This window comes from Quercus robur, chromosome 10 (assembly GCF_932294415.1).
Source record: "Quercus robur chromosome 10, dhQueRobu3.1, whole genome shotgun sequence".
NCBI classification, from domain to species: Eukaryota; Viridiplantae; Streptophyta; class Magnoliopsida; order Fagales; family Fagaceae; genus Quercus; species Quercus robur.
In genome coordinates this window covers 35,930,036-35,957,049 of record NC_065543.1, presented here as the reverse complement: position 1 = coordinate 35,957,049, position 27,014 = coordinate 35,930,036, and the positions used below count along the sequence as shown (strand labels likewise).

General features: G+C 36.8%; 3 protein-coding genes across 4 annotated transcripts; all 3 read right to left on the bottom strand.

Annotated features, from left to right (window-relative positions):
• Positions 1-1,547: 1,547 nt before the first annotated feature.
• On the bottom strand, positions 1,548-6,498 carry LOC126702717 (kinesin-like protein KIN-8A). Of its 2 annotated transcripts, none has more exons than XM_050401537.1 (7): positions 5,318-6,498; positions 4,373-4,646; positions 3,970-4,020; positions 3,787-3,879; positions 3,328-3,693; positions 2,271-2,954; positions 1,548-1,920 (listed from the first exon to the last, which is right to left on the bottom strand). In XM_050401537.1, the coding sequence occupies exons 1-7, from the start codon at positions 6,124-6,126 to the stop codon at positions 1,816-1,818; spliced, it is 2,382 nt and encodes a 793-aa protein (XP_050257494.1). In that variant the 5' UTR covers positions 6,127-6,498; the 3' UTR covers positions 1,548-1,815. The 2 variants fall into 2 exon arrangements, with proteins under 2 accessions (XP_050257494.1, XP_050257495.1); XM_050401538.1 differs by having other exon boundaries at positions 1,548-1,854; positions 5,318-6,494.
• A 7,978-nt stretch (positions 6,499-14,476) lies between these two features.
• On the bottom strand, positions 14,477-15,331 carry LOC126703329 (mavicyanin-like). The gene is made up of 2 exons (XM_050402297.1): positions 15,133-15,331; positions 14,477-14,820 (listed from the first exon to the last, which is right to left on the bottom strand). The coding sequence occupies exons 1-2, from the start codon at positions 15,329-15,331 to the stop codon at positions 14,477-14,479; spliced, it is 543 nt and encodes a 180-aa protein (XP_050258254.1).
• Positions 15,332-16,836: 1,505 nt separating this feature from the next.
• LOC126703328 (piriformospora indica-insensitive protein 2-like) lies at positions 16,837-19,539 on the bottom strand. The gene is made up of 2 exons (XM_050402296.1): positions 18,935-19,539; positions 16,837-18,136 (listed from the first exon to the last, which is right to left on the bottom strand). Exons 1-2 carry the CDS (start codon positions 19,136-19,138, stop codon positions 17,069-17,071), a joined length of 1,272 nt encoding a protein of 423 aa, XP_050258253.1. The 5' UTR covers positions 19,139-19,539; the 3' UTR covers positions 16,837-17,068.
• Positions 19,540-27,014: the final 7,475 nt, after the last annotated feature.

The window sequence follows — 27,014 nt, the reverse complement described above, 5'->3', positions numbered from 1 at the left end:
TTTTTTGTGTGTGTGTTTAAAAAGGCCAAGGTATATTTTTTTTATTTTAATACAAGATAGAAATTCTATTATAGTCTAATCTAAGTGTATATATGTGTGAAGTTTCCTTCTAAAAACTTGAACCCCAGCCCTTACCCCCCCCAAAAAATAACTCACAAACACTTATACTTGTGGAGTAACTATCTCGCCAAGGATGTGCGGTAGTAAAGGTTAGGTATTGTTCAGAGGATTATATTAAAGCTTATTTCAGCAAGGCTTAAAAAAAATTTAGAGTCAAATTGTTCAAAATATTTATTTATATTTTACTAATGACAATGATTCCCAAGATTAGGATTGATCATATTTACAAAGAAGCTAATTGGTGTGCCGAAGCATTAGCTAAACTGGGTTCAAGCCTTCACTATACTATTGTTGTTTTTGATAACCAACTATTTGTGGTGGAGAACTTGTTAGCCCTAAATAGAGTGGCAAATGCTTGTAATAGAAGGGTTTCTATCTAATTATATATTATCCTTTCTACCCAAAAAAAAAAAAAAAAATCAATGCAGAGAAGAGTGCCAATGCTACGCTAATCAAACAGGAATAAACAACTTCTGTTCCACACATGATATGTCTAAATGCTCTCCCCCCTGGAAATAATGTTCAGCTGAAAATCATGTTATCCTTAAACAATTAATAATTCCTGAAGAAAATTGTCCACATTTTTCAAGAGCCTAATATGCCTTTTCTTTTTATTAATGCTCAATCTGGACCAAAAAGTATAAAAGTTTCCCATAGCAACAACAGGATGTAAACTTGTTGATATGATATCGGGAGGCAAGGAAAATGTTTTACATTCCTCTTGGTAAATTCAAACAAAATATAAAGCAAATAGAGCCAGGAGGGAAAATAAAAAGGACAATTTAAGAGCATAGTTTAAAGATGAAGATGAAGCTTTTGCATGTATTGCAAAAGAAGGGAAGGATGTGTAAGGAAAATGACTGTGATTTGCTCTACAATACTTTTTTTTTTTTTTGGGGATAAGTTACTCTACAATGCATTGTTAAAAAAGACTTCCAACTATACACCTCCCAAAACACAACCCTCACCTGAATTAAATAGGAAAATCAGAGAAAAAGAACATTTGTTAAGTTTAAATGTTGAAACTCATTCTTATACCAACACACAAACTAAACCTTTAACCAAACATTGATGGAATACTCTATTACAGTGATGATGTCTTATGGAATGGAATCCACATGAAATGAGAAATTATATAATTTAAATTACCATCATTCCTATGCAATTAAATAAGAATTTTTAAATAGAATTGGGTCATTAGATTATCAGAGAAGCATTGGAATAGAATTTTTTAAATACTAAGCCAACCTCATGTAAATTTTTTTAAATTAATAGCAACCTTGTTTCATATGTTGTGTTAGGCAGAAAAACAACTAAAATAAGATTCTTGAAACGAATTAACATGTATACAAATCATTTTTTAGTGTACTCCAAATATGGCTAAGAACTAGGAATAAATAAGGTGGGAGCATTGTTTGATGAAGAGATTGTAAAAAATGAGCTAATGAGATATGTACGTTCTAGTAACCTTAATTGAATATATCGATTTAGAAAAGAATAACACAATGAGCAACACATTTCCCACTGTGGGCTTGGTTGATAACATGATAAGTAGAGGAAAACACAAATACCACCTACCAAGCAATAATTTTCTTCATGTTGAAACTCCAGCTCGAGCAGAACATGGTAGTCTTCCTGCCTTGTAATCACCTTTTAAGTTGTTTCTTCTCTCATCCAACTTCTCTTCTTCATTTGTTACTTCAATGGCTCGGGCTTTTGACGAGCAAAACCTGGCTGCATGATGTAATTGACAATGTGTGGGCCGAACATGAACACAAACCAGAAACATGGGTATGCAAGCTGCATCAGTTGCAGAAGAAAGGAATACATAAAATATAAAAGAAAATGGGAGGCTCATGACTTTTCTGAGGGAAAGAGAGTTGGTTTCACGAGGAAGTCCAATTAGAGGCATCATTCATTATCTTCAATAGGTCACTCACAATTAGGGGGGCTATGCTCCAATCAAAGCCCATTATAGGAAATGGCACAAATTGTGAGTTGGTGGGGGGTGAACTTCAGAGAGTTTTAAGTCAAATTAGAGGCATCATTCATGCATCTACAGGTACTCACATATAGTGCATGTTTGGCACTTCTGAACTGACCTACACTTTTTAAAGAGAAAACAGCAAGAAGGGAGATAATCACAGTACCTGAAGAAGCATGGAGGGAGCTGCAGCAGGTTCAGAGATTACATGGCTCCTTGTTTTTCTTCCATTTAATGTAGCAATTGATGGGCTGTTAGCTGTTGTTATGTCCCAAAAGCTTCTTTTTTTAGCTGTAGGGACTGGTGACCGGAAACGGTGACTAGGGCTCTTTAAGTCACCAGTGCTTGGCTCCTTTGGCCGCAAGCTAGACCTTGTGACTACCCTCTTCACTCCTTCCACTTTCACTTTTGATGGATTTTCACCCTTGCGCGAGAGGTCATGAATGAGATCATCCTTTTGCTTTAGCTGCAAAGTATGATCTTTTTTCATTTTCTCAATTTCTGCCTCTAAAGCTTTCACAATCTGCCGAAGCTCTCTAGCTTCTTCCTCTGCTCCTTTTTTCTTGGATTCTGGTGTGAAACAATTCCCAGATAAGAAAGAAGGTTTAGATTTTCTTTTTACATTTGGTTGGGCTGTAGCAGTGGGAGGAGTCAATAGAGAGGTAACTGAGGAAGGGGTTGGAGAGGCATGTGCAGCCAAGGATTGGGCTTGGAGGGTAATTAGTTTATGTTGCTGGCGGGCCAGCTGCACTCTCAATTCACGGTTCTCTTTCTGCAATTCGAGTAATAGCTTGGCTTGATCAGTTTCGGATTCAGGCACTTGATGCAATTCTTCATTTACCTCACATGCCTGCAGTGTCAGATGACAGGGAAATTGTTGTTACATATTATTTCAAAGATAAATCAAGAATCAGCTAGCCTTGAAAACTCGGCAGAACATCTATAAATGATTAGATATATTGTATAGAGTGCCAATGGAATTTTATCAATTTTTTAAAAATTTCAAATAAAGAAAGAAAAGAAGCATATAGCCATGCCATTAGGACTGTAACCACTAGATAAATATCTGATTGAATTGTAAACAGTCGAGAGATTATTATCACAAAGAATGTAAACGAATGAAGTATTGTATACTCGAAACACTTCTAAATTGACAGAAAACTTTCACAAAATTGTGATATACAATATTGCAGTTGAAAGTATTAGAGGATTAGAGGATGAACCTTAGTCCGAATCTCCTTGGCTCTATCAGCCCAATGAAGTGTGTTTTGGGTTTCACCAAATGAGAGATTGCTTGGGCTAATATTGGCGATCATTACAGTGTTACAAGCTCCTCCTAACGAGTCCTTGAGAAGTTGGGTGAGCTTTGAATTCCGGTATGGTATGTGTTTCTTGCCCTCCACAAGGGCATTGATACAGCTGCTTAGTGCAAGAAGTGAACGATTTATGTTGGCACCCTCGAGAGATCTAAGTGTTCTCTGATCTGTAGCAAGAGCTCTCTCTGAGCCAGCAAGATCAATCAGTGAGAGCTTGCCTATTCGGTTCACTACATTCATGGAAGCATCTTTAACCCGGTATTCAACCACAACCTGGATATTACATAAGATAGCAAAACAAAAGAATGAATCAACATGATCATAAAGCTTTAGAGAATCAAGAAGGCCATATATCCGGGTAACTACCTGCAGAATGGCGTGGGAACGTGAAGAAGTTTCATTGACACGAGTTGGTTCAGTGGTTCGGTTTAGGTTTCCTTGTTGAAGCAATGCCATCACCTGCAATAACCCAAATAAAAGCAATGAGTAATCTTAATCCCCATTTTATCAGCTATCCTAACTTCCAAATTATCATGAAAAGGAGGTTACTTCATCTGTAGAATAAGCTCTGTATTGTGTAAGGCCTGCTGCCACGATCCCCTGAAAAAATTATTGAACAATCTCCTTTATACCAAATACCATTTTTTGAAATATCCAGAAATCAGTAATAAATCTTGATAAGTTTTGGAGATGTCTACAGTTTAGTAGGGAATTAAATGTGACAATTTATATGATAACAAACATGCAGTTGTGTAACACTGGTTTTTCACATAAATATATGCAATGAACTTTGTTAAGTGTATGTAACCATCAAAAGGTAATTTCCAAATTATGTCAAAAGCTAGAATTCATAACACAAATGAGACATGATTCTTACAAAAAAAATGTAAATTCAGTTCATTTTGTTCTAAATAGTAATAGGGCATGTAGTGGAATATTCTAGAGAGCGGACCTGTTTATCTTCTCTAAGTACCAAAGGCCTTCCAGGGGAGAGTAAGTCCCGGACGGTTTCATTATAGACCTCAAGATAAGAGAGATGAACTGCATGGTTTCCATCAGAGCTCCTTTGCCTTATCTTGGTGAAAAGATCCTTAATTGCCAAAACCATCACTCCAGGATTCTCCACTGTACCTAGCATTGTATATGTTTTCCCAGCTCCAGTTGCACCATAGCAGAATACCGACCCATTCCTTCCCTGAAGAACAGCTTCCACTAGCTCTGCTGTCCTGAAAATAAAAATGGGTACCCTTTTTATTAAGTCTCTTTCACTAATTCAAGGAATATGCTATTGACTTCCACATGAAATCATAAAAGGTAGGAAAAAGAAATTTGATTCCATGTAATATTGAAGTATAGGGAAAAATTAGCAGCAATCTTTGATTTCTTAGCATGAAATGCTCCTTCTGTTTGGTTGCTAAGAAAAAAAAGTAGGAATAGGGAATAACTTATATATGATTCAACACCCAACCCCAGAAAACAAAATCCTCAATTTTACTGAAACTAATAGTACCACTAGCTTAGTTGTGTTGAGGTTTCCAATTCTTACAAACCAATACAACAATAATGAATCACTATAAGACTCAGTTCATTTTCCTTTTCTCTCGACTTCTAAGCAAGCAAACTAATGCTTAGGAAAGAATAACAATACTAATATGAACAAACAAATGGCTTGACAAGCTATTGAAACAAACACAATTACTTTGATTACAGTTTGGAGAGATCAAACACTTTGATTGTGTAGAAGTTTAATCCAACAATCAAAGCAAGATCTAATCTTTTATGGATATAATAACCAGCATTCTCAGCAACTATATAAAATGTTCAACGATTCATAAAATCATTGAGATTCAAATATAGAAAACCAATTAACAGATCTCAAATTTTTTTGCACACTCACGTTGTCAAATAAACATCCTGTTGAGTAGCACTGTCTGGAAACGAAGCATCAAAGGTAAAATGCCGTCCACGAAGCCTCTTTAGCCTCAGATAATCGTTCTCATGCGCGAATTCCGTCAGATAAACATCCCTTCGATTCAAAATCCTGACACAACACCGCGAACCCGCCTCCTTTTCCTTCTTAGCCAAAGGCCTGAGCCTCACAAACACAAGAATACGACTCCTGCCCGTGCCAGGATTCTCCGAAACAGTCTCCAATTCTTGCACATTCTTGCTCACACCCACGCCTTTAACCTCCGGTGGCAGCCCTGATGTCCCCATTGAGAGCTTCCGCGCCACTGTGGTCGAGGCTGCAGCCTTTCTTGGGCACGAAAACCCGACAATTCGATCTGAACCAGCCACCAAATTCTCCTTGGCTTCGTGGATTGGCGGCTGAGGGAGCACAAAAGTTCTTGTAACTGTTGAATTAGGAGGCATTGTGGGCATTGTGTTCTCTCTCATCACAAGGTTTGGCCTTGATTGCTTGTCTTCTTTCTTACAAGAGCCACCAAGGAGATCGATACTCGGGTGGGTCCGAAACCGGTGCTCTTCTTGCCTCAAAGACTGGTTCTTGAGAGCTGCAGAAGCTTGCTTTTGCTGCTCATACAAAAGGGTCAGTGCTCTCATCTTCTCTTTGAGGCCATGATGTGGGTTTCTCAAAGGAACACTCAGATAAATGTCTTCTTGACTTGCTCTAGTCCTTGTTCTCTGTTCTGGGCTTGGCTCATTTTGTCCATGGTTGTTGATCTGAGACCTTGTTGACACTGGCATTCTATAAAACTTTTTTTTTTTCCTCACTATCCAAACATGCCCAGAAAATATTTTCACTCACCCAGTTGATGAAACAGCTCAAAATGCCAGAAAGTTGAAAACTTTTTCCTGGAAGCTAACAAAAGAAGAAACTTTGCAGGGAAAATCAATGAGAAATATAGAGGGATGAAGATGAATTAGCAGCACTGAAAATCTGTGGAAATTGAAAGAGAGGAAAGAGCAAGATTCTGTGTATTTTGGGAATTAAATTTGAGGGATCTGAGCCGTTGGTTTGGATGTGGAAATGGACGGTTAGTAATGAAGCGGGGAAATAGTTTTTGAAGAGAGTTGCTATCAGCACTCCACTTTTTTGCTTCTTCCAGTTCAGCCTTTTACAGTTGGAGGTTTGACTAGTCAGTGTGTTGTTTGAAGAGTGGAGTGGAATAAGTGAAAAGTGGAGTGCTGGTAGAGTTTTGATTTTGAAAAATATTTTGAATGGGTTTGTCTGTAACGGTCAAATCGTTGATTGTCAGTCTCAAACGGTTAACTATTGAAAAATGTGGGACCCATTTGGGAAATATTTTTATGATTAGAAATTATTAAAGAGATATAATCTTTTTCAAAGAAAGCAAAGGAAAGTGTGTAATCTACGGTGAAGGTGCACTGTATCCAATGTCACACAATGTAATGGAGAAGTCACATAAATAGTCAACTAAATGGATGGCCTAGATCAATGATCACTTTTTTTTATTAGTTAGTTACAATATGAGTTGGATTCATCACGTGGATGAATGATGACAAACTATGGTCTATAACTTTCCCTCAAAAGAAGCATCACTGTTTAAACTTTTTTTTTGATAATCACATCACTGTTGAAACTAGTAATTCTTTTTGATTTACCCTAAACATAACTTATTTAAGGTTTTTTTTAACCTTTAAAGCCCCAATACGGCAATACTACAAATGAAATGATTGTGTCATTTGTGAAGTATTTATCTTTCCTCCACCATTAGTACCCAACCCAAAAAAAAAAAAAAAAAAAAAAAAAAAACAACAACAACAACAACATTTTCCTCTACCATTAGATCTAATCATCACAATGTGTGATACTGGATGGCTTTACATTTAAGCGAGGATGATTTGCAAAAAAAAATATATACATATACACTTACCAAAAAAAAAAATTATATACTAAACTATCTTATTGTGACTAAGCTAATAAAAAAAAACTTATATAAAATATGATATAAGCTCTCCTTCTTTTTATTTATTTAATTATAATTTCCTCTTAATTATGCATTATCAAGTTTTGTAACTTACCTAAGAGCTTTGTAATTCAGTTGGGTGACACATTTTAATACCTTCAACACCCAAGTTTTAATCTACCATCCCAACTATCAACTTATAATATTTAAAAAAAAAGTTTTGTGGCTTACTTTAAAACCACTCCAAACTTTATTAAGTGGATCAAGCCTGCGTGCGTGTGTGTATAGTTGGTCAAGTCGCCAACCGTAAACATAGTAGATGGCACCTTTCTTTTTAGTTCTTCTGTTTGTTGGTATTTGACTACATATATATTTGTTAGAATGTGATATAATTATCCTTAGCCACATTGGTCGTCATATGTTTGTGAGTAGTTTATATTATGCCTTGCTTAGCAAAAAGGATAACTTTTATCTTATGCCTTCTAAGGCAGGCCAATAGAGAAACCAAATTATGAGAATTCATGCATGCTTTTGGAGTAAAATGCGTTGTCATGATGTTGTTATCTGTGTTTTTTGTGCGTTTCTTTTACTAAATTGTTGCTATAAAGCCTGTAATGTACCCTTCTCATCATTGGAGTTAATCATGGTGTACTGCAACCTATGCAAGAAGCTGATGTTGTTGTATGCTGCCTGGTGTCCACAGCTTTGACGCGTGTCGGCAGACACGAAACTGATGGCTTTGTAATAGGCCATTTTAGGATTTAGGCATCATTACTTGGCGGTATTAAAAGCCTCGCAACTATCTGCATTTCAACTTATTTGCATTGCAGTGTTGCGATGATGATCGAGTTCTATATATTGGCTCCACGTTTGGGCCGAAAGCCATTTTACATGGTTTTATAGTGCAATTCAGACTTGATTCACATCATTTGGGCATCAAATGGTTCATATAAGTATTAGATTAACAATTTTAGAGGAAAAAAAAGTATTTGATTAAAGAGACACAACAAAAAAGCTATCTAGGGATTGTGCATTATGCCTTAAACCGCACCCAAGCTTGAATTATTTACATTGTTTTTACTTTTCAATATTTAAGAGATAAAGTTTATTTTTTATATTAATTTATTTATGAAGTTTATATTAAAAAAATACTTGTAATGTTAGTTTGGGTCTTTGGATATTTTGAGTCAAATGTGCAATAACTAAAATGAATGTAGGTTTAAATAATTTAACGAGGGTCCAAATTAATAAATTTTTAGCCCAAAATTATTCACATTGCCATCAAATTCAAATATGTCTAGCTGTTAGTGTATAAGGTTGATCACACTTTAACATGATGTACCCCCTTATGATTTATTTTACCCACAAAGGGTGACTTGTTTTACACTACGGTGAAGGGTTGTAACCAAAGAAGTCAATACTGTTTTGTATTGATCAGTACAGTTGTATTTGCTTGTGAGAGAATAATTACATCAAGAAACACTCAAAATTTTTCTAATAGGAAGATTTTATTAGGTTTTAACCCCACTTTGTGCACTTATATAAACCACATATTAATTGCACAATTTTTAGAGGCAAGAAATAAGGTTGTAAACTGTGGGTGCAAGAGCCCACACCTAGTGTGCAATGTTTGACTCCCCTTGCTGTTCATGATTGTCGTGCTCTAGGGAATACACCTTAGCTGAATGGACTAGAGCCAGAGGGTTCATGGAGTTGTCACCTAGATTAGGTCTAGGAACCATGTATGTGCTCTATCTAGAATCTATGTCAAGTGTTAAGGTACAGAAATGGGAAGGTGTTAGGTACCCAACTCTGCCTGACCTATGGGTTGGCCTTTACTCAATTCTATCAAAAGATCCTCTAATAGGCTATCACACACACACACACACACACACACACACAAATCCTACCCTACATACATCTAATTAATGATAGGGCTTTTCTCAAGCGATGTGGGATTAGGTCTACATGCATTTTTTGTTAAAAACCTTTCATTACATAACTTTCTGAAACTCTACGTGTGTGAGCGTGCTCGAGGGCACACAAGCATGGTTTGTGCATGCATGTGCATACAAGGTTTTTCTCTTCCAAAACATCTTTCAAGATAACAAGTTCCTTTAGCTAGGCCATAGACCAGTCATGGACCATTCTACTGATATTTCCATTGGGGAATGGGGGTTCGAGTCATAAAAGGGTATAAAATGTGGTGTCTACATATACACAAAAACCCTAAGGTATTCAAAGAGAAAAACCCTAGCCTCCAACTATTGAACCTATGAGTTTAAAATGAGAATAAGGTGATTTTTCTACGACTGTTGTGCACCAAGGGTTTTGTACCAAGCATTGTCTTCGGCATTGTATTGAAGACTTAATTTAGTCAAATGACATAAGTTAAAGACAATAAATCTAAAACTTTTGAATTAGAAATTTAAATATTGCTTCGGAAGGAAATAATGATTACAATAATTTCCAAGAATTGTGGGTCAAATATGCTTGTAATTTTTTTTTTAAAATTTTAATTTTATGAATGCTTGTAATTATATGTGGTGTTTGAATAAAATTTCTTTTGGAGGGATAAAAATCCAAAGATAATTTCAGGTTTAATTTTATAAGTAAATAATCTAAAGTCCAAAAATAAAAAATGAACTCAATTCGACACTAGGTACATTAGCCCACTAAACTGAAATTTCAGGCAAGTTTAGGCTTATCGGGGTGTGGGTCGGGTGGTAATTAGCCCTATCCACAACTATAAAATATTAAAAACTTCAAATCCTAGATGCAAAACTTATAACTTTTTCTTATTTTCTCTCTAAAGTTTCATCCAACCAAACCCTAGATCCTCGAATATGAATTGTATTTGACTGGTATGAGTTTAAGTATTAGCGTTTCCATTTCTATGGTTTAATATATTTCTTATCTTTTTTATTACTCACTTTGCATATTTTTATTTCTTTGCAGTGTTTTTTTTCCCCTTCATTTGATTTGTCAAAACCTAGAACCCTAGAATTTGCGAGTTTGTACCTAAAGTCGTCGATAAGTATTTGTTTATCTATCAAAGATACTTTGATCTTTCTTTATTTCATTGCTTGTCCTTGGGGTATCCATTAATGAGCCATTTTAGAAAACTTTTTATAAAAAATTGAAAAAACTGTTAAAAAATTAGTTTTTTTTTTTTTTTTTTTTTTTTTTTTTTTTCAAAAAAATGCCTATTTCCTAAATTAGGAATCTATTATAATTGATTAGTTTTATATCATATGTAAGGACGCAATTTGAGTCCTAAGCCCAAATGGTAAAATGATTTAGGTTCAAAGAGCCCAATACAATGAATTTGTAGAGAGTGGGTTGGAAAAATAAGTTCTAACGAGTTGGGTAGCAATTATAATGGATCTAGATGACAATAAAGTAAAATTAGGCTGACTTTATCTAAAGAAAATCATCCTCAGCCCAGTCCGAGAAAATCAGTTCTTGTATATATTACTTGAAGTTGGTTATAAATATAGTTCTAATTGCTACTGTGTTTCTTTCTCAATTCTCCGGTCTCCTTTTCTCAGGGTATCTCTTCTATTTTATACTATCTTCCCCTTTCATCTCTACCCTTCACGTGCAGATCAGATTGTTGGTGTTGATCCTTATTCCATCAGCACCTTCTTGAAGTCTTTGGGTTGTAGCTGTAAGAATGAAAACTATTGTTTATGTATCATTTCTTCATTAATGCAGCTAGAGAGTTAGTTGCAGAGCATTCAATGCTGTGGTAGCAGCTTTCCCTTAGATATTTCATAGCTTTTCTCTATCTAGTTCCTTCTTGATACTTATTCTCATCCATGGAATGGTCCGGAACGTTGCTCTTGATGACAGACTACACCTTCTGACCTCGGCTTTGCGCAGCCAAGGTAGCATTCCTCCTCAGACCGCCCTCCTGGGCGATCATGATCAGACCTCACCTCTTTACCTACTGACATGGATCCTTATGATAGCGTCTACCCGTCCTCGGGCTACTTACTTTCCTTGGATTGGGCCCCTGACCCAATATATATGTAGATGTGTACTCCTGGGCCTTCCACCCCTACATCATATATCTGTAATTTTTTTTTTTTTATTTCAATGAAGTTCCAAATTTTAACAAACAATAAATGAATATATATATATATAAATAAAAGCAATCCTTCAAGAGTGCATTTGGGTTTTTTTTTTTTGACCTTTTGTCTCAGTATTTTTTTACAAATAACCTAACTGTTTATTTTTTTTTTAAAATAATCTAGTATTTAGCCTTTTGCCATACATTTAATATAGAAGTTATTAAAAACTATATCTATTATAAATACTGTGTAAATAAACTATAAAAAATATATTGTTCCCAAACACATTCTAAGAAGAGTTAAAAAGTAAGACAATACCTCAATCCTAAAATTTTAAACTTTTTACTGTAGTTCTCAAAGGGAGAGGGTTAGATCCAGTTTTTCCTGTGCACTAGACTAGATGGGATGTTGCCACATGGCAGTTTCCTATCGAGTTCGGTTCACAAGAGAATGGACCCAAGTCGAGCCTATTCTCAAATTAGCAAATTCCAAAATGTCTTGTCAAACATTTGAAACGTATCAAGTGACTATTTTACTTTTTGATGTCTTTAGGGCAACTATCAACCCCCCTTTTTTTATATTACTTATTCTAACAAAAGAAAGATTCTTATTAGGTTTTAACCGGATGTGCACCTATATAAACCACATATTGCACAACTTTGAGAGGCAAGAAATAAGGTTGTAAATGCAGAAACCTTAACATATTTAGAGAGAGCATGATTTGCAGACTTAGACTATTCAATAGACTGTGAAAGGAAGAGGTTCAAGGTTTTTAAGGTTAGACTGAGGTCAAACCGAGGTTGAACTGTGATGACATTATAATTAATTTAATAATTATTTAAAATATAAATAAATATATTAAATTAGTACAAATAGAAAAATTAACTAAAATAGCCCAATTAAATATAGAGATCTATCTTTTAAATATATATATTTTTCATATCATATCTTTCACAAGGCAAATAAGAAATATCAATTCCTAAGCAAAGATAGATATAATACTTCTTTAAATATATTTATAATATACATCATAAATTTAATTATTTGGTAAAAGCCCATATAATTTATTATGTATCATCACAAATACAAATTTCAAATTCATATCTAAGCCAACCAATAACATATTTATATAATATAAGACTAGTTAACTTTATAAAAAAAAAAAAAATCAATGAAATATTTCATATTCAACCTCTTCTAGTTCGAATTCTCTATTTTAGTACAAACTTTCAAACTCAACCTTCTTTAGCAGCATCAAAGAATTTCTATCTAAGTGATGACGGTAACGTGGCTCTCTGTTTTTTTTTTTTTTTCCTTGAAAATTTTTAAAAATTTCCAAAATAATTACTGGCCGATATCTGTTTTCCGACCAAGAGAAGGAACTGTGCAAACTGCAAAACCTGCTACAGTTCTCAGAACCATATGGTCTGATCTCGATTTGAGTGGTTCTATGCTTTTTTCTCATAGAGAAGTTTCTAGAGTTAAAAGAACTGCAATTCTGAGACGTTCATGGTAAACCGAGTCGGACCATATGGTCCAATTCGGGTTGGAGAACCTTGAGAAAGAGAACCTTAGTCTCTAGCTATTGAACCTATAGGTTCAGAAAGCGAATAAGGAGATTTTGTTATGATTATTGTGCACCAAAGATTTTGTACCAAGCATCGTCTTTAATTAGCATTAATGTATTGAAGACTTATGAGGTATTCCAAGTGAAGCTGCTACAAAATTAATCTATCGCAATCAAGTTGTTGAAGTCAAACACAAATTGGATATTTGTGCATCGAAGAGATTCATGAAGTAGAAGAGTCTAATTGGGTTGGAGTTGGGTTCAAATAGCGCTCGTAATTTCTATTGTAGGTTGTAATTTTGAGATAAGTCAATTTTTTTTGTTGCAATAGATTACAAAAATCATTAATATCGAGTTATTGCAATGATTTCTTCATTTTAAGTTATTGTAACAAATTTTCTTAATTTATTAAAGTATTAAGACTTCTATTGTGACTGATAATAACGCAATAGAGGCCAACTGATTGACTGACATATATTTTTATCCACCACTAGATATCTTGATGATAATGATATATTTAATACAAAAAAAAAAAAAAAAAAAAAATCCCTACACAAAATGAAACTCAATCGACCAACATAACTGAATCGATCCTGTGAAAATCAACTAACTTTCATCTAGTCAACCTTTCATACTCAATGCAATGTGGTGTAATTTGAAATTTCTACAAACCGACATAGTTGGCTTGGCGTAAAAAACCAGTTCTATAACTGACCCATCGAGCTGATAAACACCCCTGTACATATTATTTAAATAAATGGTAAAATTATTATAAATTTTACAATAAAAGCCTTAAAAGTTGATGTGGTAATAAATGTGATTGATACCAAATCAACAACATAATAAATAAATATTTGAATTATTCCACATCAATTTATAAAGTTTATGTAGTGTCTAGCTTTTCTACTTTAACCACCGCACTCCCTTAGTGTGATGGTCACTCTACAAGTATGTGGGGGGCAAGGGCCGGGGTTCAAGTCTCCAGGAGGGAGTTTCACACACATATACACTTAGATTAGGCTAGAGTAGAATTCTATTTTGAATAAAAAAAAAAAAAAAAAAAAAGCTTTTCTACTTTAACCATATTTCCCTTTTCTTTCTCAAGGTAAGAATCTTTAGTATTTAACGTAAAATATTAAGACTAAATGTTTATTTATTTATTTATATAGAGAAAAGGCCTAAATGTTCTAATTGAGTCTAGTGAACATAAACTTCTAGATTTTCTTTTCTTTAATAAATTAGACAATTAGAATTCCCTTCCTTAAGAGCCGCTAAACTAAAGAACTCAAGGAGTTACAAAAAAACTTACATTAAAAAAAAAACACTTAAAAATCATCACCAGAATAATATAATTATGGATAATATGCCAAATAAAATCCTCTTCCGAAAATAATCAGACTTTCAGAATAAAAACAATCACATAATGGAAAACAAATTCAATCTCATCTAACGTTCCTTCTCTAATCACTAAATCAAAACGATGAAAAAGAAGAAGAAAGGAATACTAAGAAATAGCATTGCATTCAAATGAAAAGGACCCCAAAGAATGACACCATAAACAACAGCACACTGATTGGAGAAGAAATGGCAGCCATCTCCACTGCACCACTCTTATGTGATGATTCTGTTGTGGTGTTCTTTTTGGAGGACAGAGGCGGTGCGGTTTCCGGCTCCAAAACTTTGATGATCATCTTCTGTCCCCTCTCGCAGTGTCCAGCAACCCCACTGATGAAATAGAACAAGCCAGGTTTATCCAATTTGAAGACAGTGGCACCGTTATTGGAGAAGAATACAGGATGAGCCGAGTGACATTTATCGTACTCTTCCGCAGTCACCACCAAAACTGAGTCTTTCTTGTACTTGAAATCTGAATTCATATTACAAAGTCTCAAAATGACATAATTATAATAATTTTTCTTTGTTTCTTTGTCAAGTAATGGTTAAAAATTTTGGTGGGTTACAATTAAGAGTACAGGTTTGAACCTATGATGGTTTCAACATAAATCATTGAGGAGTTTTTTGGACATTAACAAGTCATGCATTATTAGGTTATATTAATGATTCAGTTTACGTTCCTACTTGTTTTAGACACATATTATTGCATGAAGAAGGAAAAATGTTACAAATGCCACACAAAACAAGATTCAAAAAGAAAAGTTGTTTGAAATGTGATACTTACGAACAGTGTCGTCGACCTTGAACCTGTTTTGAGAAGCCCACTGATTGTACATCTCGTGGTTCCTAGACTTGGGAAGAACCCAGCCACCATCGCCGCCAACTTCGAATTCAGTGGATGTTACAAAGAAGAAATGGTTGAAAGAGGAACAAAGAATCATGAGAAGAAATGCTTTGCAGGAGAGAATGAAGAGAGAAGCCATTTTTGGGAGCTCTAGCTAGCTAAGGGAGGAAAATTGATCGTGCAAGTTTTTAACGACTTTGGATAATACTGACCAGTTGGACTTAAAAAGAGTGTTAAATTTGAAGTTTGTTACTGAAGCAGAGAGGGAGGATTATGAGGAGTGAGAAGTGGAGGTGGTGGTGAGATTGTTGGAGCATGGAGATAAGATTGGCGTTAAGCAAGGGCAGGGCTATCTTTGACTTGGTACACCATTAACAACTGCTTTAGTTTTCGGAGAGCTGATTCTGTTGAGAAAAATCAGCAACATGTAGAGTGTAGAGACTTCAGTCAGGGCAGTGTTATCGGAATTTGGAAGTCAACTAATGTCGTTAAGTTTCGTTGTAAAGAGAAGTGCTACATTTTCACTATATTTTCACAATAAATTATAGGTGGTAACTTGTTATTGGTTCTAATTTGAATTCACAACTTATATTACTTTTTTGTTCATCCATAATAATCAATAACAACCTACTATTTAAAATTTATTATTAAAATATTATGAAAATATTGTGGACATAATATTTCTCTTGTAAATAGATGGAATCTTATTGTTATTATCATCAGCATTTTCATCTTAGTATTTAAAAAAAAAAAAAAAAAAAGTTTAAAGAATAGATTCAGGGGGGCCAAGAGAGGCCAGAGGAACCGGCCCATCTTCATTCTCAAAAAAGGCCCAAAGTGAAATGAATAAGATCGGTTGGAGTCTCTAAGTTGAACAAAGAAGCCCAACGGGCCACGTTGTGGATCAGACCATCAGAGGACTTGGGACAAAAAAGAAAAGTAACACTTGAGAAGTGAGAAAATAGATTACAGATATAACATAAATTGTTTAATTTCCTAGAGAAGTACTCTAGTCCTGGGATGTTGATGGAATCAACTGTTTAAGTTGTTTGCAACCTTTCAAAGAGAGACAATCCTAATAAGAGTTGTCTCTCTCTCAAGATTTACAACCCTACCCAAACAATGCAACCATATTATTATGAAACAAATCATATTTTTTTCATAGGCAGAATAATATATACAAGAGTTTACCATGTTATAATAATATGATGTGATCATCCTTACAAATAGGGAGCGAAATTGCTAAAATATATGCAATTTTTTACTAGAGCCCTTAAAATTTTTGTTTTCCTTTCCCACACAATGTCAGATATACACTTCCAACAAAAGATTTTACAAGTTATATATCACTTTTTTATTTACCAATTATTACTCACTACATCCACAATTTGTAATAAAATTTATAACTAATATTTTCCTAATTTTAATATAGCTGGGTGTCCTACTCCTACTTTGAGTAATGTATATTATGACTTAACTCTTGAACAATAAAAAAAACTTTTTACAAAAGAGATTGTATAGGATATGGAAACGGCTTTAGCCCATATGATATATAGTCATGTATTTTTTTTTTTGGATCTAGATTAATTAATTACTACGAGATTCATATATAATTGTAGTTGTTGTATGGTCTTTGGGGCTACATTTGTCAATTTAAAACCTATTCTGTTATTCAGAAGTCAAGAAGACGCACTACAATTAGACCTAGCTACATCAAAGAAGTACAAATATAATTTCATGCACAATAAAAGATAGCTAACCAAAACCCATTACTCCCACAGCTTGAGCCTCCCAAAGAAGCTGCAAAATGGGAATTTTGATTCCAGTTCCCCTCCATTACTCATCTTGGAAATAGTTTGAAACTCTCTCAAGGATTTTAGTCTCTTTCTTGCTTACATGGTTTTACCCCATAAGGTACGTTGCTTGTTGACAACATTAATTCAGTCTGGTAACATATATTCGGATTGTTCCAAGCTCCAAAGCGCTTTCCCATTTTCCTATAAAACCCTTCCGAGAATTCAAGTTTCCCTGCCAAATCGTTTCCATAAAGGTAAAGCGCACTAATACAAGGCAGAGATGCCAGCCTTGGAGACAGACTTCCCGAGAGATTGTTGTTGTTAAGCCCCAAAAATCTCAGCCTTTTCAATTCTGTCATGGACTCTGGAATGTTCCCTGTCAAATTCATGTTAGAAAGATCTAAAAATTCCAAGTTTTGTAGATTTTGCCACTGGATTCCATTGAGATTACCCCCTAGCAAGGGGTTGTTGGACATCACCATCTCTTTTAAGGAAACCATTTCTTGAAGTGACTGAACTAAACCACCAGAAAAGTTGTTTCTCCCAAGGTCCATTAGTGTGAGATTCTTTAGGTTTCCAATTGCACTTGGCAGCTCTTTCTCCAACATATTGTTGCTTAAGTCTAGCTTTAGGAGTGAAGTCAAATTTCCCAAAGTCCAAGGCAATGATCCGGATAGCTTATTCATGCTTAAGTCAAGTATTAAGAGCTCCTTCAAGCCTCCAAAACTTGCTGGAATCTGACCAAATAGCTTGTTTCCACCAAGGACTAGTCTTCTCAAATTCACTAAACTGCCCATTTCCTGTGGTAATTCACCTGTCAATCCATTTTCTAGTAGCACTAGAGATTCGAGGCTTTTAAGGTAACCAAAACTGGTTGGAATTGTTCCAATGAGACCAGGGTTTGATCGAAACTCTAAGGATTCTAAGCTTTCTGTGAACTTTTCCCAGTTTGAAGTGGGGATTCTTACTGGTTTTTGGTGTGGTGAAAAGAAGCAATTGAAGAATGAGAGTTTTCTGAGGTGCTTGAGCATGAATAGGTGATGAGTGAATTCTGCACTTCTAGTACATTGGAGAGAGTTGTCATAAACTGGTCCAATGTTCAGTGCACTGACATACCAAAATCCATTATAAAGATCACAAGACACTCCCTGCAAAAGGTTATCCAAACCCAAATTTCAGAGAAGGAATACGTAGTAATAGTTCAAACGACAAAATTAAAAACAAACGTTGAAATTTCATTTGCATAAATGAGCTAGCACACCAATATATGATTTGATATATAGAATGTAATGATAGGTGACCAATCAAATACATCAATTACACCAACATTATTTGATACATACCGAAAATAATATCATAGAATATTTGGAGAAAAGGTAGTAATCATTTGTGTCATGACAAAAGGTGAACAATGGATTTTTCTAAATATAGTAAAAATCCAGCCGATTGAAGTGATACAAATCCGGAAAGAAGTAAAAAATAGTATATTTTCCATAGGTAGATTTTGTATTTTTCGAAGGCACCGTACTCATCCTATTTCATAGTTGAATGATCCTTTTTGTCCAATAAATAAATAAATAAAAAAGAGAAAGAAAACTAAAAGAAAGCATAATCCAAGAATTTGTTTTGCTAAGGCTTCATACATGCTACAAGATAAGGCGTTCATACATATCAGAATAATTTTCTACTAGACACTGCTCATCTGAGCTTAAAATGTTATGAAATGAACTGGATGAGGTCCCTTCTTAGCAATAGCATGTAACTTTTATTTTCTAAAATTTTGCCAAGATTATGGTTGTGAATGTCCTTCATTTTGTTGCCAGCATGAAAATGTAAAACTTGAAATTAGTTGTAGAATGATTTTAACATCATTATGTTCGAATAATATCTATCATGACTGTTCCTTTGGAGAGAGAGAGTTAATATGTTTGGGATTAATTTTGCACCTGTATTGGCGTCCACCCACAAGGGTCTGGATAGAGATCTGAGCCATTCCAAGACTTCCCTACAAACCCTTGAATAGCAGCATAGAGGGCTTCTTGCTCATTTTTCTCCATTGGACCTATTGAAGTGTCTTCCTGGCCTTCACAGAAAACAAAAAAGCCAACTAGAAGAACCATAAATGTCAAAATGGAATTATTCATGGCCATTCCAAGATAGATGAATAAGAAGTGGAAAAGAAAAATGACTAAATTATAAGCTGGTCAAGAAGTCTTCTTAGGTGCAACACCATAAAAAGAAAGAACTCGGGGCAGTGTTAGAATCAGGGAAAGTAAGGAAAAGAAGGACCGAGACACTGAAAGAAAACATCAAGGGCTTGGAGGGAAACCTTTCTCCAATATAATGCTAATTACTAGTACTATACTCAACAAAGTAGTTAGTAGAGCACAAGGTGAGAAGCCATAAAATAAACAAAGTATAAGAAACTATTCTTGAGGCTGGAGAAAAAGAAATAATTAAGAGCAGTTACAATATTAAGGCCAGACTGTAGGATGAAAGAAGCTGAAGTTGGGAAAGCTCTTAAATGAGATTTCTTAAAACCATAGCCATCTACTCTCTATAGTGGAGAGTGGTCTCTTGTGAGCTTGCATGTTCCTTTTTTTTTTGGTGAAGGATTATCTAAAGGGTATAATCGTGGCTAAAAGTATTAAATAAAGAATTACAAATCATATCTACAATTAAATGAATAAAATTTAGTTACAGTTTCATATTGTGGTAACTTAAAACTTTCAATTAAATTTAAGAAAAATAATCTAACTTTTGCTCTAATTACAAAAGAGTTTTTATTTTTTTTTTAAATCAAGATTATCTAAAATTTTTAGGAAACTCTACCGTATAGAGTAACTCTTTTAATATAGATCTTATACTTTAAAATAAATGGTTCTGATTACACAAATCTTGATCCTTTTCTTTTTAACAGTAAAGTGGTCTCATAAATAATCCTATGATATATATAAGGTGTCTCAATTTTGCAATGGAGGAACTTTAGGGAACATCATTAAATAAATTGCAAACACATGAACTTATTAGTATTTCTTTCTTAGAAATGGCAGTAATTAAGTATATTAAGGATAAATAAGCTGAGTTTTTACTTCCATTTTTTTAATATATAATTCAACAGTTGACGAAATTTAGAGCTTAGTTATCAAAGACATAGAATGTATTAACATTGAGCTATAAGATCCTTAGTTTTATTTTACTTTTTTGAAACTACAAAATGATGACTTTACAAATAGTGAAAAGTTAATAGATATTTTATGAGCATTAGTTTAAGAAATAACTATAAAATCTTTTTATGGAAAAAGAAAAACCTTTTTTTGATGACATTTTATATTTATCATAAAAGTAATGTTAAAACTTATTAAAAATAGTTCAATAACAAATAATCTGGCTTAAAGACACCCGTTAACCAAACTCTAAACTTAAATTGAGCAGAGTTATTCGCAATTACTAATTATAAATAGTAAACCATCAACGTGATCTATATGTATACTATTGCGCTGAAGAAACTGTGAAAACGGCCAATAAAGCAAACTGTGGTAGATGAATATACTAGATTGTTAGGTTAACAAATTTCTGTAAAGCAATAAACTAGCCAGTAAGACATTGTTATCTCTAATTAAAGTCGGCCGACGAAAAGTGCATGGTAGTTGGGCGTTAGTTATTAAGGTTTTTGAGATTTGGAGTGAGAGGATTATTGGAACTAGGGTTTGTAGGGGACCATCTTTAAGGCAAGCCTGAGCATGCACGTTGAAGTAGAGCCTGCACAGACAAATTAAAACCTAGACTTACTGTAATTTTCTGTTGTTTGTTTTTGTCATCACAGAGAGATCAGCTTTTAAGGAGCTAGCATGGTGGACAATTCAATTATTTCCTATAATATATAGCTTCTCAAAAAAACACATTATTTCCTATAACATCATTCCTCATTTGTCAGTACCAAGTACCAACTTTATTCAGCGGCTAGTTTTAGGTGACTTGGGTTCTTAATTTCTTCTCTCTCCATCTTTTATGGGCATGGATATAACTATAGAAGTCAGTAGAGTATTGCTGTATATTAGGGATTCAATAATGCTATTCTTGATGATGGGCTTTACATTAATAATCTTACGTGCAATTGGTGCAATCTATCTTTGGATAGCTACAGTAGAGATGGGCGTAGTCCCATTGAAACAATGAAACATTAAAGCAAAAACTTACCGTTAAAAGGATAACCTAGCTATGCTCAATGTTAGCACAAAGCTACAATCAAAGGATAACCTCTACTAAATGTTAAGAGAAAATAATAGGATAGAAATTTTCACCTAACTATTTGAATTTGAAAGAAAGTTCTTCCAAGTTTCAACCCACTAAATGACAAGTTAAATAAGTGTATATATATGTGTATTTTTAGTTATGTGACCTATTTAATAATTGTTTGACTTTTTAAAATTAATTATTTAATAAATCATATGATTCAACTAATGTAAAAGATTTCACGAACCATCATATTGGAGGAAATTCCTCACCTGCATATACAAAACTTTATTCAAAGTTATGTAGTAAAGCATCTTGTCTTGAATCAATTGATTGGAGAAATCATGTTCGTATAAATTTACCTTATTTAAATTGATTGAAGGGGTAAAAATTGGGATGACGGACCTTCACCATGATGGGCTTGACGGATCTTAGTCCATGGGCCGAGAATGGGTAAGCCCAGGGCATAGCAGGAACCCTAATTTAAAATACTTGTTACACACGCTTGATTGCGGGAGAATCCCAAAGGAAATCGGAATCCTAGTGCAAGGATAATTTCGAAAGATACGCGCGTTAATAAAAAACCCTCTCTACAAGGAAATGTCTTGTCCATCACGTTTGGGATTGCTCAAGAGGATTCCTATAAGGAAAAGACTTCTACATCAAGGAAGAGAGGCCAACCTTCTACTACTATAAAAAGCCCTATACCCTCACAAATCAAGGTATGCATAATTTACCCCTCTCTAGCACTCTAGAGTTGAGAATAGTTTTAACTTGACATTCGGAGGGTATTTGGCTGGCACCACACCGGTGCCCTCTGTTAGATCACTTCTTTCTTCTTGCAGGTCGCTATTTCAAGCATGCGAGGATCGTGTAGCTCACTGGTGATTTTACGGCATCATCAGTTGGCGCCGTTTGTGGGGAAATCGAAGAGTATAGCCAGACTATCGTTTCCCGGACATAAGAGTTGCATGGTACTCACTCGCTCGATGGCTACCACCAACAACATTCAAGGAGACGAGCTGCCAAGATCTACTACATTAGAGAGGTAGGTCCAGACTCTCATGGCAGCAGTAGAATGACTCACAAAACAGAACCATGATCTGGAGGAGCAGATACGCCAAAGGGACGCAAGACATAACGTTCAGGAGGAAAACCAAGAAGGAACCAGTGCCAAACGAAGGGACCAAGAGAAGCCAGAGGACAGCAATGCCCCAAGCAGACCAGAGTGGCAAAACATGAGTCTTCCATCTCTCATGGATTCGGCCCCTCCACATATTATTGCAGAGATGCAGGCGATGAAAAAGCAGATGGAGGTCATGATGAATGCCCTTAAAGGACGAGTGTCCAATGATCTTGATGACCTAGTAAACAGAACTGACTCACCGTTCACTACCTCCGTCAACTCATTCCCCCTGCCACAGAAATTCCGCATGCCCTAGATTGAAAGCTACGACGGGGTCAAGGATCCCCTCGATCATCTAGAGACTTTCAAGACCCTAATGCACCTTCAAGAGATACCAGACGAGATCATGTGTAGGGCATTCCCGACGACGCTGAAGGGCCCTACGAGGGTTTGGTTCAGTAGATTGACACCGAGCTCCATCAGTACTTTCAAGGAGTTGAGCGCCCAGTTCACCTCGCATTTCATTGGGGGACATAGGTACAAAAGGTCCACCGCATGCTTAATAAGCATCAAGCAGCGATAAGACGAGACGCTGCGGTTCTACATAACTTGTTTCAACAAGGAGGCCCTTTCAATTGACGAAACAGACGATAAGATACTTGTAGCTGCATTCATTAACGGGTTACGGAAGGCTAAGTTTTTGTTTTCTTTATACAAGAATGACCCAAAAACCATGTCGGACGTACTCTACAGAGCTACCAAATATATGAACGCAGAAGATGCATTGCTAGCCCGCGAGGAGAAGCCTAGGAAGAGGGAGAGACAGGAGGACACACGACAGGATAGGGGGCGAAAGGTTGCTAGAACCGGAGATCAATGAGATGAAAGGCACCCTAGACCCCCTACTGGAAAGTTCACCAACTTCACCCCATTAACCACCCCGATAGATCAAGTCTTGATGCAGATCAAAAATGAAGGAGCACTGACATTCCTTGGTAAACTAAAGGGAGATCCCAACAAGAGGCCAAAGGACAAGTATTGTCGCTTTCACCGTGACCACGGGCACGACACAGCTAACTGCTACGATTTGAAACAGCAGATTGAGGCCCTTATTAGACAAGGGAAGTTACAGAGGTTCCTTAGTAAGGAAAGAACCTATCCGCCCTAGGAACAGGCCCCACGACGGGAGAACGAGCGCCCTAGACCACCTATAGGGGACATAAGAATGATTGTAGGGGGCACAACCGCAGCTGGATCTTCCAAAAAAGCCCGCAAAACTTACCTCAGAATGGTCCATAGCGTTCAACTTACAGGATTCGTACCTAAGATGCCACGAATAGATAACCCCGTTATCGGATTTTCAGAGGATGATGCTCAGAGGCTTCACCATCCTCATGACGATGCACTTGTAGTCAGCTTACAAATAGGGGATTATAACATGCATCGGGTCCTCGTCGACAACGGCAGCTCAGTGGACATCCTATACTACCCGGCATTCCAACAAATGAGAATTGACAGGGAACGGTTAACCCCCATGAATGCCCCACTCGTGGGATTTGGGGGAACGAAGGTGTTCCCCTTGGGTGCAATAACACTATCTGTGATGGCAGGTGACTATCTTCAGCAGATCACTAAGGAGGTAACGTTTCTTGTAGTCGATTGCTCGTCCGCCTATAATGTCATTCTTGGACGACCCACTCTCAATTCCTGGAAGGCGGTGATTTCAACATACCACTTGATGATTAAATTCCTGACGGAGTATGGGGTGGGAGAATTGCGAGGAAATCAAATAGCAGCACGGGAATGCTATATTGCCATGTTGGAAATGGAGGATCAACAGCAAACGATGTGTATCGGAGAGCAACGAGCACTAGTAGAGCCTGTTGAAAAGTTGGAAGAGGTGAGACTTGATGACACACGGCCAGAACGGACGACCAAAATTGGCACACTAGCTAGTTGGCCGGTGAGCTAAACGCTCACGACTTTCCTCAGAGATAACCAAGACTTGTTCGCCTGGAGTCATGAAGACATGCCAGGAATCGACCCCTCAGTCATGGTCCACAAGTTAAATGTGTCGCCTTCATTCCCTCCAATCCGACAAAAGAAACGAGTCTTCACCCAAGAGCGAGACAATGCCATAATTGAGGAAGTTCGAAAGTTACTAGAGGCAGGTTTCATTTGGGAAGTATATTACCTTGACTGGTTGGCAAACGTCGTCATGATTAAAAAGGCCAACGGAAATAGGAGGATGTGTGTAGATTTCACGGACCTCAACAAGGTTTGCCCTAAAGACAGCTACCCACTCCCACGGATAGATACCTTGGTAGATTCGACTGCGAGACACCAGCTCCTAAGTTTTATGGACGCTTTCTCGGTCTACAACCAGATCAGGATGGACGAATCTGATCAAGAGAAGACCTCATTCGTTACAAGCCAAAGATTATTCTGTTACAAGGTGATGCCTTTCAGACTCAAAAATGCTAGGGCAACATACCAAAGGCTAATGAACAAGATGTTTGCTCACCAGATTGGCAGAAACGTACAGGTTTATGTTGACGACATGTTGGTAAAAAGCCTGCATGAAGTTGATTATCTAGACGACCTCAGGGAGACATTTGACACACTCCGATCATTCAACATGAAGCTGAATCCAAACAAGTGCGCGTTCGGAGTGACGGCCGGGAAATTCTTGGGCTTCATGGTGTCCCAAAGAGGAATAGAGGTCAACCCAGAGAAGGTGCGGGCCATAATGGAGTTAGAGCCACCAAGGACGGTTAAGGAGGTCCAAGGTTTGAACGGAAAGATTGCAGCCATAAACAGGTTCGTCTCAAGAGCGACGGACAAGTGTTTACCCTTCTTCCGCACTTTAAGGAAATCATTCGAGTGGACAGATGAATGCTAGACGGCATTCAACGACTTAAAGACATGTCTCTCATCTCCACCGTTGCTCAGTCCATCCATACCGGAAAAAGAGCTTTACCTATATTTAGCTGTTTCACAAGCTGCTGTAAGCGCAACTTTGGTATGAGAGAAAGATGGATCCCAGAAATCAGTCTACTTTACTAACCGAGCATTCTGAGGGGCAGAAGAGAGGTACCCTTAGATGGAGAAGTTGGCTTTCGCGTTGATAATCGCGGCGCGAAGACTTATGCCATACTTCCAAGTGCATACCATTATTGTCTTAACGGACAAGCCATTGAGAAAAGCCATGAGTAGCCCAGAAGCAGCAGGAAGAATGGCTTTGTGGGTAGTAGAGCTGAGCGAGTTTGACATCTAATACCGCCCGCGGATGGCCATAAAAGGGCAGGTAGTAGCTGACTTCATCGCCGAATTCACTCTCGGAGACGGCTAGGTGGCAGAGGAGAAAAGACAGTGGAATATCTATACAGACGGATCTTCGAATAGACGAGCTGGAGGAGCCGGCGTAGTGATCCAAACCCCAGAGGGAGATAAGATCCAATGTATGATCCGACTGGATTTCCCCACAACCAACAACGAGGCAGAATATGAAGCCTTGGTGGTAGGGCTAGACCTCGCAAAGGCTGCGAGTGCAGAAAACATAGTCGTACACTGCGATTCATAGGTGGTAACGAGTCAGATCAATGGGGACTACGAGTGTAAGAACGATAGAATGAAGAGGTATCTAGAAGAAGTAAAATACTGAATGAGCGACCTCGAGGTCAAATTCGTTCAGATCCTAAGGGAAGAAAACGAATGTGTTGACCATCTAGCAAAAGCTACATCAGCCGAGTTTATGCTTGTCCTCGAACATGTATTATCATTCGTTCAACTCTCCTCACTTATCGATGACAGAATAAGTACGCAGGAAGTAAACTCTGAATGCAATTGGACTACGACATTGATATCCTACCTAAAAATCGGCGTGTTACCGGACGAGAAAGGCGCCGCAAGAAAGTTGAAGGTTCAGGCATCATGGTTTGTGCTGATGAAAGACGTCTTATATAAAAGAGGTTTCTCTCGACCGTACCTGAGGTGTTTAGGCCACGAGGAAGTAAATTATGTAATGAGAGAAATACACGAGGGTATTTGCAGAAACTACTCAGGCGCGCAATCATTAGTACACAAGTTGATCCGAGCAGGATACTATTGGCCTACAATGCTAAAGGACGCGCAAGCTTATGTCAAGTCCTGCGACAAGTGCCAAAGGTTCAGCAATTTCATCAGACAACCGTCTGAAGAACTAACCCCTATGACAGCACCCTGGCTGTTCGCACAATGGGGACTTGATATCATAGGCCTATTCCCGACGGCGATCAGGCAACTAAAATTCCTGGTAGTTGGCATAGACTACTTCACTAAATAGGTAGAAGCGGAAGCCTTAGCCACCATCATGGAGAAGAACATCCGAAATTTTGTCTGGAGGAATATCATATGCAGGTATGGGATACCTAGAGTACTGGTCTCTGACAACGGTAAGCAATTCGACAACAGCGCGTTTAGAGACTTCTGCTTGGAGTTAGGGATCAAGAATCACTACTTGTCGCCCGCACACCCACAGGCAAACGGGTAAGTCGAAATCACGAACCAGTCCTTGCTCAAGATAATCAAGACCTGGCTCGAGGGGGCAAAGAGTATTTGGCCGGACGAACTACCGAGCGTCCTATGGGCATACCGAACCATGGTAAGAACACCCATTGGAGAGA

Bases quoted from the DNA above. Each gene is read 5' to 3' on its own strand.
- LOC126703328 (XM_050402296.1), bottom strand. From the start codon at position 19,138: ATGGCCATGAATAATTCCATTTTGACATTTATGGTTCTTCTAGTTGGC. The intron at 18,137-18,934 runs GTGCAAAATTAA...AACCTTTTGCAG, and splicing joins GTGGGTGGACGCCAATACAG to GGAGTGTCTTGTGATCTTTA.
- LOC126702717 (XM_050401537.1), bottom strand. From the start codon at position 6,126: ATGCCAGTGTCAACAAGGTCTCAGATCAACAACCATGGACAAAATGAG. The intron at 3,880-3,969 runs GTAACCTCCTTT...GGGTTATTGCAG, and splicing joins GAGCTTATTCTACAGATGAA to GTGATGGCATTGCTTCAACA. The intron at 2,955-3,327 runs GTTCATCCTCTA...CTGACACTGCAG, and splicing joins CCAAGGAGATTCGGACTAAG to GCATGTGAGGTAAATGAAGA.
- LOC126703329 (XM_050402297.1), bottom strand. From the start codon at position 15,331: ATGGCTTCTCTCTTCATTCTCTCCTGCAAAGCATTTCTTCTCATGATT. The intron at 14,821-15,132 runs GTAAGTATCACA...ATATGAATTCAG, and splicing joins CAAGGTCGACGACACTGTTC to ATTTCAAGTACAAGAAAGAC.